We start from the raw sequence: 14,184 nt of genomic DNA on the forward strand, positions 1-14,184 counted from the left end.
TGTTGTCTTCACAGCTGTTCTTCCTCTCTCTCCTCGGCTGCTAAGTGTGTGACTGTGAGTGTATTGGCTCGGCCCTCCCTCACGCATCTTGACAGGAACAACATGTGAGGCTGTTAGTCTGAGCAGACAGTCAGAACGAATGTGTGCGCTTGAGCATTTAGGCCTATATTATTTGATGTATTTTTTTCGTTCTTTGAATTAGTTCATTCTATTCATTTAAATATTTTGATTATTCATATCTTAATTTTTATCCATATTTATGGTTATGCTAATTAGTAGTTTCTACTGAGAGCTAGCTATTGCGAGCGGGCTCTCTCTGTTTTGGCTGTCATATCATTTCACACATTTAACCCTGTATTTGTAAAGGAAAATGTCCCCCAGTGCATTGTTTATATGCCCTGTAATTGTATAGGTGTATGGCACATCATTATATGGGTATTACATTGTATTTGACTGTTTAGAGGTATTCAAGTTAATTGTGCAGTTGTAGCCCTGTACTGAAGATGGTGCTATGCTTTGTAGGACATGTGCAGCACCACCACTTTGATCTTAATTAGTGCAGTCAGTCATGTTGAATTGCGTTGTGTGGTCCTGTATAGCATTAAGTTATCATAGTCATGTTATAGCTATGCAAATTGTTTATAAGAGATGTGAATTGGAGATTGTATTCTGTTGTATCTTCATTTCTCTCTTTACTTGTAGACTAACCACACATTGTTAGTCTGCAAGTAGCACGCGCTCCAGCAGGTGTATCTCACTGATCATCCCTAAAGCCAACACCTCATTTGGCCGCCTTTCGTTCCAGTTCTCTGCTGCCTGTGACTGGAACGAATTGCAAAAATCGCTGGAGTTGGAGACTTATCTCCCTCACCAACTTCAAACATCTGCTATCTGAGCAGCTAACCGATCGCTGCAGCTGTACATAGTCTATTGGTAAATAGCCCACCCATTTTCACCTACCTCATCCCCATACTGTTTTTATTTATTTACTTTTCTGCTCTTTTGCACACCAATATCTCTACCTGTACATGACCATCTGATCATTTATCACTCCAGTGTTAATCTGCAAAACTAATTATTCGCCTACCTCCTCATGCCTTTTGCACACAATGTATATAGACTCCACTTTTTTTTCCTACTGTGTTATTGACTTGTTAATTGTTTACTCCATGTGTAACTCTGTGTTGTCTGTTCACACTGCTATGCTTTATCTTGGCCAGGTCGCAGTTGCAAATGAGAACTTGTTCTCAACTAGCCTACCTGGTTAAATAAAGGTGAAATAGAAGTAAAATAAAAAATTGGTTGACGCAAGTTGCCAGACCACTAAGAGCCTATGCCCATCTATACTACATACACTGTGCGGTTCCGTGCTAGCCCATCCATATCCATACACGGGAACGAACACAAAGTGTATTAAGTATGGATGGGCTGGCATGGAACCGCACAGTGTATGTAGTATGGAACCTAACCTAAAGACTATACAGTTCACCAAATCCTCACTTACACAAATGAAAGCATGATGTCCACATGAAATTGACCATCCCTTAGTGTAGCAATCAATAAAAACATGTGGGCTCACTGCCTCAGCAATACTGTCACTCTATCATCAATATGTCCACTCCTATTTCTAGAGTTTGTTTCAGGATCTCGACAAAACAACTTTTATGTCGTGATCATGAGAAATAACTAGCTACGATGGGAAAATCATTTCCAATCCATCATGGTGTATTATTGAGGGGGTCAAATTGGCTCGTCTCAAATATTGGGGGCATTGATCTCCCCGCAAGTTACACACCTCTCTCCAGCACCATCACAGTTGAAAACCATATCTCAGTCTTTCTAGGAATGATGCAGAAAAAGACTAAGGATCAACATACATTACTCATCCATTCTCAATGAATACACCAACACAGATTTCATACATACAGTATTTAATTAAAACAATTAAATATGACAACCAAATAAAAAGGCTCAACTTAGGACCAGGATCAGGCAAAAAAAAAAGTATTTTACATATAATTATACTTCTAAAAGTGTCACAATAATTTCATAATCAGGCAAAGAATCTAGAGCATACTGTTACCGAAGCAATTTGTCAGTTGTATCTTATTAAGTACGATATGCAGCCAACCACAATAGAGATGCAGGGTTTGGAGATTTACAGAGGAATCCTTTCTTAGGCAAGCGGGCACTCATGTGGCACAACTGGACCACTGCATGGTTGTTCTCGGTCTATAAACATCTAGCTGTAAAACGTCAAAGCTCTTCAATAAAGACCTTCAGAAGAAATGCAGAACGCCAGAGCAGTGGTTCTAAACAAATATAACATGTATTTCTGTCTAGCCTAGAATAATGGTTGGGTTACACTAGGGTTGATTCCCAAAATGGCACCCTATTTCCTATATAGTGCACTACTTTGACCAGAGCCAACATTAGAGAACTATAAAGAGAATAGGGTGGCATTTGGGAAGCAATCCTCGTATAAACCCAACAGCCAGTTGCTCAGAGCCTAAAGATCACATTGTTTATTGCTATTCACTTTAGAACATACCATCCCTGAACATCTACTAAATGATTAAAGGGAACCAGGGCTGAAAACCCCATGCATTACAGTAAACAGTTTGCCACTAGGGAGGCAGTCTAAAATATCCACTGTAGTGTCTAGTTATTAAAAGCAACATTTTTGGTTGTGCATTGTGAGTGCCTGCCCACCTTATCATCCCCACAAGCTTTTTTGGTCCCGACACCTCAAAACTGATTGGTTCTGCATATTGTTGTGTTCTTGGCATACAGTATGTCAGTGGTACACACAAACAGACACCCAGGCGCACACATACATGCACATGTTGGACAGTATTGTCATGTATCAATATATACGTATCAATGTAGAGAGGGGCATATTGCCCTCAATGTTTTGAAAGTAAGATATCTTCTTTGATTTACTTGTTTTCAGCACCATCAGAAAAAGGCACGGGTCTATGGAGTTTTGTCCAAGGATGAACCTTCAACCCTTTCCCACAAAAAACTTTGAGAGATGCACACACACACAAAATTAGACAAAATGTCTCAGATGAAATCAACACTCAAAAATGGAGGTCATATTCACTACCTGTTCTAGTAGACCAGGCTCTGTGAGATGAATGGAATCTACTGAATGGAAGCTAGGCTACTCTCCAGAGATTATTAGTTCAATGAACAGAGAGGAGGGTGATGGGAAATAGGGGGAGGTTCATCCAATCAGTCACTACAGAACAACATCTGACCCCCCCCCAAAAAAAATCAGCAATCCCCCTCACAGTAGGTCATTTAAATGCTACAGATGTAGCTTCAGTACGACACGCTTTGCTTTGACATGGAACAAATAAACACCACATCAGTCTATTGCATTTGGATTATTATTAGTGACCATATTACCATTGTCTTCTATATTTTATTATTATTGTTCTATTTTTATAGAATTTGTTAGCAAAAATAAGTGTTCATTATAATATACAAATATATCTCAATTTCAGAATTTTAAATAGTTTAGAACAACACGAAAGAAGGCATCTGATTTCCAGCGTTTAGAGGGTGGGCATCACATGGAGGAGCCTGGTTGAGTCCCAAATGCCACTGATTACCTACATAGGTAGTGCATAGTGCGCTATGGGCCACCCCATTCCCTACATAGTGCACTACATTTTCCCAGAGCCCTGGTCAAGAGCAGTGCATTACATAGGCATTGGGCTGCCATTATATAGGAAATACAGTACATTTGGAAGGTATTCAGATTTTTTCCCACATTTTGTTACGTTACAAAATGGATTTTTTTTAACCCCCCCCCTTAATCTAAACACAATACCCCATAATGACAAAGCAAAAACATATTTTTAATAAAAAAAATTACTGAAATATCACATTTACACAAGTATTCTGACTCTTTACTCAGTACTTTGTTGAAGCGCCTTTGGCAGCAATTACAGCATCAAATCTTCTTGGGTATGACGCTACAATCTTGGCACACCTGTATTTGGGGAGTTTCTCCTGTTGTTCTCTGCATATCCTCTCTATCTCTGTCAGGTTGGTTGCGGAGCGTTGCTGCACATCTATTTTCAGGTCTATCCAGAGATGTTTCATCTGGTTCAAGTCCGGGCTCTGGCTGGGTCACTCAAGGGCATTCAGAGACTTGTCCTGAAGCCACTCCTGCGTTGTCTTGGCTGTGTGCTTAGGGTCGTTGTCCTGTTGGAAGGTGAACCTTCGCCCCAGGTCCTGAGCGCTCTGGAGCAAGTTTTTTCATCAAGGATCTCTTTGTACTTTTCTCTGTTAATATTTTCTTCAAGCCTGACTAGTCTCCCAGTTCATACCGCTGAAAAACATTGCCACAGCATGATGCTGCCACCAGCATGCTTCACCGTAAAGATGGTGCCAGGTTTCCTGCAGATGTGACGCTTGGCATTCAGGCCAAGGAGTTCAATCTGGGTTTCATCAGACCTGAGAATCTTCAGTTGCCTGGCAAACTCCAAGCGGGCTGTCATGTGCCTTCAACTGAGGAATACTTCCAACTGAGGAATACATCAGTCTGTCCACTCTACCCTAAAAGGCCTGATTGGTGGAGTACTGCAGAGATGGTTGTCCTTCTGGAAGGTTCTCCCATCTCCACAGAGGAACTCTGTCAGAGTGACCATCGGGTTCTTGGTTACCTCCCTGACCAGGGCCCTTCTCCCCCGATTGCTCAGTTTGGACAGATCTAGGAAGAGTCTTGGTGGTTCCAAACTTCTTCTATTTAAGAATGACAGAGGCCACTATGCTCTTGCAGATCTTCAATGCTGCAGACATTTTTTGGTATCTTCCCCCAGATCTGTGCATCAACACAATCCTGTCATGGAGCTCAGACATTTCCTTCAACTTTCATCACTTAGATTTTGCGCTGACATGCACTGTCAACTGTGGGACCTTATATAGACAGGTCTGTGCCTTTCCAAATCATGTCCAATCAATTGAATTTACCACAGCTCAATTTCAAGTCTCCTAGCTAAGGGTTTGAATACGTATGTAAATAAAGTATCATTTTTGTGCAAAAACCTGTTTTTGCTTTGTCATTATTGGGTAGTGTTTGTAGATTCATGAGGAGAAAATCTATTTTAGAATAAGGCTGTAACGTAACAAAATGTAGAAAAAGGGTATGAATACTTTCCGAATGCACTGTAGGCTGCCACGCGTCTCCCCTGTATTGTCCCCCAGCCTCAGAATAATGCTGCATTCGTTAACCAAGTGGGAATTCACCACATACAACTGGGAAAATCGACTTGAATGGCCCTCCAACTGCTAATTACTAGTGGTAAATTTGTCCATCATCCTGTGCTCCCACATGATGACCTCTGTCACCTACTAAGGAAATAACCTCGATAACAGCATTTTCGGAAGTTAAATGCAACAAAACATTTCTAAATAGCAATCTATTAATATGGTTTTTGAACCCTTTAATTTGTTTGCAAGCATGAGAGCTGTACTTTTAATTTATGGTTTACGCAGCTTGATAGCCATTAGCCATTCCTCAATGAGTTCAAAGCACGTGAATGCATCCCACTAGTATTTCCGACTTCACAACTGGTAAATTCCCACCTCCCACGAACGGCAGCATAAGTTCACAACCCCCCCCACACCTAGATGCAAAACCCCGCCCACTGGGTTCTAGAGGTCAATTCCGTGGCATCGTAGAGAGATAATTCCTTTCCGTTTTACTACCGTACAGACATTTAAAAAAAATATTTTATCACACAAGCAGAGCAGCTACACATTAGCACACCGTAACAGTTTATGAGATCATACCGACACTGTTCTTTAAGTAAAATCAGATGCTGGTAATGTCTGACATTTTGCTGGGACTTAATTCACACATACAGTTTGGCCCCCGGGGTACTGATGACTAAAAGACCACACCCTCTGGGAATGAAAGCGTGTCCCCTGTATTATAAGTGGAAAGTCCTCTCTACTGTTACACCTGATCCTTTAAAACACGAAGCTCATAATGTCTGAATACAACAGAGGGGGTTCTACTACCCCCCCCCCATACTGCACCGCTCAGCACCAGGGTATGTGTCTCACCTGAAACACATGCATCTTTAAGTGCAGTAAATTGTCATATATTTTTATAGTCTCTCTTTGTAGGTATATATATGAACAAAATAACATGTGGTATAGCAGCTAGTTTGGTTTCTGGTAACACGTAGCTATAGGACAATGAGTGTGGCAGAGTGCTGGCCATGCTACAACACTGCCTCTTTTGCAGTGAGAGCAGGGATCACCTGTGTCCCAGTCAGACAAGGCTCATACCACCCACGCTTGAAGCCCCATGCAGATGACCCCAGTCCTCCCCCTCACAATCCCACGAGGCACATTGAGTTTCGTCTCGTTCCAGCTTGACCAAACCAAAGGCCTCGCCTGGAGGATACTGCACAGCAAGGCAAAGCCCTTCAAAATGTGACAAAACGGCTTGATAAAACTCAGAAATTTGAAGGCTTACTTTGAACAGTGCAAAATGAGTCCTCCACTAGAGGGTTAAAATGAACGATACAGATCTGTTAGCTAACTGTCCCCACCTTCAATTGATCAGTCGACATATTAAAAAATAATTCACATTAAAAATGAAATCATGAAACTGAATCCATGCAGCCATACATGCTGTGCTCTCTAACCCCAGACATTCCTAGACAGCATATCATGCTGACAGTAATGCCTGGATGAGATTATTTGACTGTATAACTAAACTAATTCACTGATCTCAGAGGAGCTCCAACTAAAATAGATACATCCTTGGTCTTTCAAATTCTTCTTTCCACCTAAAAACGGGCACATAATTCACTCCATTTACGAAAAAACACGTATTGTGTAATGTCACCCCCACATAACCATTTTGTGGCATCAATCCTTGCCCCAGTTTACATTCTTTATCCGTTATCACCTGCCCATGTCATAATGGCCCAAAAATATACAAATCGGTATGTTAACCATAGAACCCTTTTTATGCATTAACGACTTATTGCACTTAAAGGTGTGACATCAGTTCCTTAGTTCAAATTTGACAAAACGAACAGTGCTCTATTGCTGAAAATGAATGATAAATAAGATTAATCTCAAATCACAGAAGGATAAATCATAATTTTTAAAAAAGAGAGTGAAATCTGTAGCTACCACAGTGAAATCTGTAGCTACCACAGTGAACTCTGTAGCTACCACAGTGAACTCTGTAAAGGTTCTGAGTAGGTCCATGGTGTGGCCAGGGTTGATATTCTAAAAGTACGACAAACAATAGCTGTAAAACATTTTTTTTTTTGTAAATGCCTTTTGATAGAGATAGAGTTTGCCGTGTTCAACTCTGACAGGCTCAATGACTGCAAGTAAATCCCCATTGGCTTAAAGAGAGCAGAGTAACTGGGCGAGCAGCTTGCCCTATGAAAAAGGGCATAGCTGTGATTCACAAGCGTTCTCGACTAACAGGCATCGCCATGGCAATCAGACTTCTACAGAACATACAAAGACGCACATATAACGACAACAAGCTAACGAAGACATTTGAAAGAGGACAATTTATACGTTTGAACATGGATAGGCAAGTCATCATATCAGCACTGGGTTGAGGAACAAGAATGATCCTCACTGGACCTGCTACGTCCCCACCCAACCCCTGAAACCATCCTTATCAATTCCCCTGTCTTGTCTTCTACACTCTGCCATTTTGAAAATAAGACAAAGCAAAAGTTGAGCTCAGCTCAAGGAGCAGTATCAGAGACGATCCATTCATTAAAAACACAGCAAAGGAGAACAGGCTGGGAGAGGATTGGCTGGTTTCATATTGCATAACGTTGCTGTACTCCCCTCTGGTTGTTGTTATCCTTCGCGGCTTGGCATCCCCTCATCGGGACCAGAGCTGCGCCAGCCCAAAGTCCGATATGCGATGGCTGACCCCCACTAGGACACAGAGGCTGATAGGGTGGGGTGTTGGGAGGGGTATTCTACCTCTCAGGCGAAATACATAGTCCTCAGTGTGTCGTGATGAATCTGAACAGCCTTGGCGAGGGCCGTGGGGTCTCGGCCGTTACTCTGCCCCGAGACATGGCTGCCCTCCGCACTGCGTGTGTTCAAGAGAAGGAAGTGAGGAAACGAGAAAGGGAAAAGGACAGAAAGAGAAGAAGAGAACATTTATCTTAAATAAACGTGACTATTATTTTATAGTCAATACATGACATCGGCCTCCAGTTTCTTTTTACCTGATAAACAGCACAAGACAGTGATTTTAGCCCTACAGAAAAGTATACTGATCACAATGAAATGAACCCCCCCCCCCCTCACCTGTCATGTTCTTTGTCCACCAGGTGGTAGCGGGCACGGAAGGCCACCAGGTGGGCGTAGTAGGCTGGCGCGGGGATGGAGACAGAGCGGGTGCAGCGGACGTAGGTGTGGCACAGCTGGTAGGTGAGCAGCTGAAACTCGTCAGCCGTGAAGCAGTTGTCGTCCCACAGGACGTGGTAATGGGATGGTCGGCTCGTACCCTGTAGGGAGAAGGCGAAGTCTGTAATTCCACAGGAACAATGAGGGTTCCATGGAGAGGATACCAGCATTGATTCCACACTGACAAGGAAGTGTAGTGGAAAGCAATAGAGGCCGACGAACCTCTGAGAAAGTATCAATGACGGCAAGAGTCGACATTAGGGAGAAATAAGCAGGATATACTACCTGAACTTGTCCAATAAGAATGCTGACTTTAGTATTTCACATTTTATGCCTATTGAACATAACCCTGGTGTGAGTCTTGACACACACCTGTATTCCTGCGTGGCTGCAGAGGTAAAAGTCAAACTCATAGGGGTGAGTGATATCTGTGTCCACAGTGGTGCCTGCAGGAATGTTACCACTCCGTCCAACCTGCCAAAGAAACAACACTCCATTTAAAAACAGTTCAACAACCAATCTAGCAGATAAAGTCAATCATTAATGTACAAGGAGAGATCCATAGCACTGCTTACCCGCTCATTGCGGTCTGCACAGAAGAGGCGTGTGTGGTGGCGTTTCTGCACCACGATGTAGGTGATGCCCGGCTGGTACTCCTTCTCCAACATGATACAGGCTTCCCTGATCGCCAGCAGCTCATAGTACAGCACCTGCCACACAGAGAGAAGTCAACTCACCAGCAAAGAGTGGCACGCGGTGAAGAATTCAAGTTTAAGGCAAATAGTCTATGAAGAACATTTTTGTAATACATGTATTCCTCAACATAGGGACATCATTTGGCTTGGCTGTCAACTTTAAATGAGAGATTTAAGGGGGACATAAGTATTTTAACTAACCTGTCTGAACTGCCCCTCTGACACACCATCCCTGTAAAATATGATTCTGGTGGGTTTGTAGCGGGTAGACTTGTAGAACTGGATGAGGAGCTCCCGCACCATGGAGGCCAGGTCCTGGATCACCTCCTGTCTGGGTCTCTGGACCCTCACTGTGGCACAGTACCTGCTGGGGTGGGCATCCATACTGCCCACCACCTGGGACAGAAACATGACTTCTGACACCATGTTTCAGAACGCTATTGTAGCAAACTAGTAGATTACCAATGTACTAGAGCCATCAGACTCCATGTCAACTAGATAGACAAGGCAGTGTTTGTGAGGAAAGTGGAAATGGAAACTAGAGTGACAGGAAGAGACTGACCGCTGCGATGGATGGCTTCTTTCCGTCTCCGGCTGGAGGGTGAGTGACGTCGGCCCCCAGGAAGATAACAGGCTGCTGGAACACTGAGGGACTGGTGGAGAGAGAGACAAACATCAGACATATACTACAGCCCAAAACTTTGGGGTCACTGAAATGTCCTTGTTTTTGAAAGGAAAGCAATGTGTTTGTCCAATGCCAATTTCTCGAATGGAATAGCCTTCATTTCTCAGAACAAGAATAGACTGACGAGTTTCAGAAGAAAGGTATTTGTTTTCCCGGCCATTTTGAGCCTGTAATCAAACCCACAAATGCTGATGCTCCAGATTCTCAGTCCGAAGAAGGCCAGTTTTAATGCTTATTTAAAACTGTGCTGTGCTGACATAATTGCAAAAGGGTTTTCTAATGATCAATTAGACTTTCAAAATTACAAACTTGGATTAGCTAACACAACGTGCCATTGGAACACAGGAGTGATGGTTGCTGATAATGGGCCTCTGTACACCTATGAAGATATATCTTTAAATCAGCCGTTTCCAGCTATTCACAACGTTTCCAGTCATTCACAACGTCTACACTGTATTTCTGATCAATTTGATGTTATTCTAATGGACACACTTTTTTCCAATAATAAGGACATTTCTAAGTGACCCCAAACTTTTGAACAGTCGTGCATGTCCAAATAGGTTTTTGTCATACACTACATAGGTGTTTTCCATCATAAAGTATATAGGCGTTCCTGCTAAATAGGGGTTTTCTGCCTGTGGCCACACCCGCTCTTTCACTTTGCTTTACCGTTGGTGTGGGACCAGGATGTTGTTGATGCCCCCCAGTTTGACGTTGATCTTGAGGCAGAGGTTGGAAAGGGTCTGGGGGGACGTCTTCACCACGTTCTTCACCTGGACACACTGAGTGGCCATGCCGAGGAGGGTGTCTCCAACCCGCTTTACCTCAGCTGTTAGAGAGACAAAGGGAACCATTTTACACCTGGTGCCATATTGTAGGACACAGGTAACCATTTACATCCAATGCCATATTGTAGACGCCGGGAAACATCTTACACTTAATGCCATCTTGTACATGGTATACTCTGGCTATGGAAATATCCAAAATAAATACACAGTCGTGGAAAATACACAATTAGTAGAGGTCGACCGATTATGATCTTTCAACTCCGATACAGAATATTGGAGGACCAAAATATATATATTTGCAATAATGACAATTACAACAATACTGAACGAACAATGAACACTTATTTCAACTTAATATAATACATAAATAAAATCTATTTAGTCAAATAAATTATGAAATATGTTCAATTTTGGTTTAAATAATGCAAAAACACAGCGTTGGAGAAGAAAAGTAAATGTGCCATGTAAAAAAGCTAACGTTTAAGTTCCTTGCTCAGAACATGAGAACATATGAAAGCTGGTGGTTCCTTTTAACACGAGTCTTCAATATATATATATATATATATATATATATAGGAATTTTTTCTCTCTCTATACCATTTGTATTTCATATGCCTTTGACTATTGGATGTTCTTATAGGTACTATAGTATTGCCAGCCTAATATCGGGAGTTGATAGGCTTGAAGTCAAACAGCACTGTGCTTCAAGCATTGCAAAGAGTTGCTGGCAAACGCAGGAAAGTGCTGTTTGAATGAATGCTTACAAGCCTGCTGCTGCCTACCACCGCTCAGTCAGACTGCTCTATCAAATATCAAATCATAGACAATTATAATATAATAAAACACACAGAAATACGAGCCTTAGGTCATTAATATGGTCAAATCCGGAAACGATCATTTCGAAAACAAAACATTCATTCTTTCAGTGAAATACAGAACCGTTCCGTATTTCATCGAACGGGTGGCATCCATACGTCTAAATATTGCTGTTACATTGCACAACCTTCAATGTTATGTCAAAATTATGTACAATTCTGGCAAATTAATTACGGTCTTTGTTAGGAAGAAATGGTCTTCACACAGTTCGAGCCAGTTGGCCCAAACTGCTGCATATACCTCGACTTTGCTTGCACAGAACGCAAGAGAAGTGACACAATTTCCCTAGTTAATATTGCCTGCTAACATGAATTTCTTAACTATATATGAAAGTTTAAAAACATATACTTGTGTATTGACTTTAAGAAAGGCATTGATATTCATGGTTAGGTACATTGGTGCAACGACAGTGCTTTTTAAAACTCCCGACAACTGTATGTAAACTTACGACTTCAACTGTATATCCACAGTAAAACGAGTCCTATATCGACATAACCTGAAAGGCTGCCCAGCAAGGAAGAAGCCACTGATCCAAAACCGCCATCAAAAAGCAAGACTACGGTTTGCAACTGTACATGGGACAAAGATAGTACTATTTGGAGAAATCTCCTCTGATCTGATGAAACAAAAATAGAACTGCTTGGCCATAATGACTATCATAATGTTTGGAGCAAAAAGGGGGAGGCTTGCAAGCCGAAGAACACCATCCCAACCGTAAAGCACAGGGGATGCAGCATCATGTTGTGGGAGTACTTTGCTGCAAGAGGGACTAGTGCATTTCACAAAATAGATGGCATCATGCCGGAAGGAAAATTATGTGGATATATTGAAGCAATATCTCAAGACATCAGTCAGGAAGTTAAAGCTTGGTTGCAAATGGGTCTTCCAAATGGACAATGACCCCCAAGCATACTTCCAAAGTTGTGGCAAAATGGCTTCAGGACCACAGTCAAGGTATTGGAGTGGCCATCACAAAGCCCTGACCTCCATTCTATAGAAAATTTGTGGGCAGAACTGAAAAGGCGTATGCGAGCAAGGAGGACTTCAAACCTGACTGAGTTACACCAGCTCTGTCAGGAGGAATGGGCCAAAATTCACCCAACTGATTGTGGGAAGCTTGGCTACCTGAAACGTTTGACCAAAGTTAATCAATTCAAAGGCAATGCTACCAAATACTAATTGAGTGTATGTAAACTTCTGACCCACTGGGAATGTGATGAAAGAAACAAAAGCTGAAATAAATCATTCTCTCTACAATTATTCTGACATTTACATTTACATTTACATTTAAGTCATTTAGCAGACGCTCTTATCCAGAGCGACTTACAAATTGGTGCATGCACCTTATGACATCCAGTGGAACAGCCACTTGCATCTAAATATTTTTTTTTTGGGGGGGTGGGGGGATTACTTACCCTTACTTACCCTATCCTAGGTATTCCTTGAAGAGGTGGGGTTTCAGGTGTCTCCGGAAGGTGGTGATTGACTCCGCTGTCCTGGCGTCGTGAGGGAGTTTGTTCCACCATTGGGGGGCCAGAGCAGCGAACAGTTTTGACTGGGCTGAGCGGGAACTGTACTTCCTCAGTGGTAGGGAGGCGAGCAGGCCAGAGGTGGATGAACGCAGTGCCCTTGTTTGGGTGTAGGGCCTGATCAGAGCCTGGAGGTACTGAGGTGCCGTTCCCCTCACAGCTCCGTAGGCAAGCACCATGGTCTTGTAGCGGATGCGAGCTTCAACTGGAAGCCAGTGGAGAGAGCGGAGGAGCGGGGTGACGTGAGAGAACTTGGGAAGGTTGAACACCAGACGGGCTGCGGCGTTCTGGATGAGTTGTAGGGGTTTAATGGCACAGGCAGGGAGCCCAGCCAACAGCGAGTTGCAGTAATCAAGACGGGAGATTTCACATTCACATTCTTAAAATAAAGTGGTGATCCTAACTGACCTAAAACAGGGCATTTTTACTAGGATTAAATGTCAGGAATTTAAATATATTTGGCTAAGGTGTATGTAAACTTCCGACTTCAATTGTAGATACTTTTGTACCCGTTTCCTCCAGCATCTTCACAAGGTCCTTTGCTGTTGTTCCGAGATTGATTTGCACTTTTCACACCAAAGTACGTTCATCTCTAGGAGACAGAACACGTCTCCTTCCTGAGGGGTATGGCGGCTGTGTGGTCCCATGTTGTTTACAATTGCGTACTATTGTTTGTACAGATGAACGTGGTACCTTCAGGCGTTTGGAAATTGCTCCCAAGAATGAACCAGACTTGGAGGTCTACAATTTTTTTCTGAGGTTTTGGCTGATTTCTTTTGATTTCCCCATGATGTCAAGCAAAGAGGCACTGAGTTTGAAGGTAGGCCTTGAACTACATCCACAGGTACACCTCCAAATGACTAAAATGTTGTCAATTAGCCTGTTGTCGATCAGAAGCTTCTAAAGCATCATCATTTTTCTGGAATTTAAAGGCGTAGTCAACTTAGTGTATGTCATCTTGATCCATTGGAATTGTAACACAGTGAATTATAAGTGAAATAATCTCTAAACAATTTTTTGAAAAATCACTTGTGTTATGCACAAAGCATCTTGCCACCGTGATGTAATTAAATGTATATCACGCCACATTAAACAATGCTACTTCATATGATGTTTTCATATCCTACATTACTCATCTCATATGTATATACTGTACTCTATACCATCTACTGCATCTTGCCTAT

The 14,184-nt window shown here is 42.3% G+C and overlaps 1 protein-coding gene across 1 annotated transcript in view; it reads right to left on the minus strand.

Annotated features, from left to right (window-relative positions):
* Positions 1 to 5,730: 5,730 nt before the first annotated feature.
* The window catches only part of LOC118399179 (protein argonaute-3-like), a 49,490-nt gene continuing 41,036 nt past the window's right edge, over positions 5,731 to 14,184 (minus strand). The window contains exons 13-19 of the mRNA XM_035795042.2: positions 10,477 to 10,636; positions 9,685 to 9,775; positions 9,324 to 9,518; positions 9,003 to 9,137; positions 8,800 to 8,901; positions 8,329 to 8,528; positions 5,731 to 8,107 (exon numbers count right to left, since the gene is read on the minus strand). Of these exons, the coding sequence (XP_035650935.1) occupies positions 7,999 to 8,107; positions 8,329 to 8,528; positions 8,800 to 8,901; positions 9,003 to 9,137; positions 9,324 to 9,518; positions 9,685 to 9,775; positions 10,477 to 10,636 (992 nt within the window). The 3' untranslated portion in view covers positions 5,731 to 7,998. The remainder of the gene's footprint in view (positions 8,108 to 8,328; positions 8,529 to 8,799; positions 8,902 to 9,002; positions 9,138 to 9,323; positions 9,519 to 9,684; positions 9,776 to 10,476; positions 10,637 to 14,184) is intronic.

Source organism: Oncorhynchus keta, chromosome 20, assembly GCF_023373465.1.
Source record: "Oncorhynchus keta strain PuntledgeMale-10-30-2019 chromosome 20, Oket_V2, whole genome shotgun sequence".
Taxonomy (NCBI): Eukaryota; Metazoa; Chordata; class Actinopteri; order Salmoniformes; family Salmonidae; genus Oncorhynchus; species Oncorhynchus keta.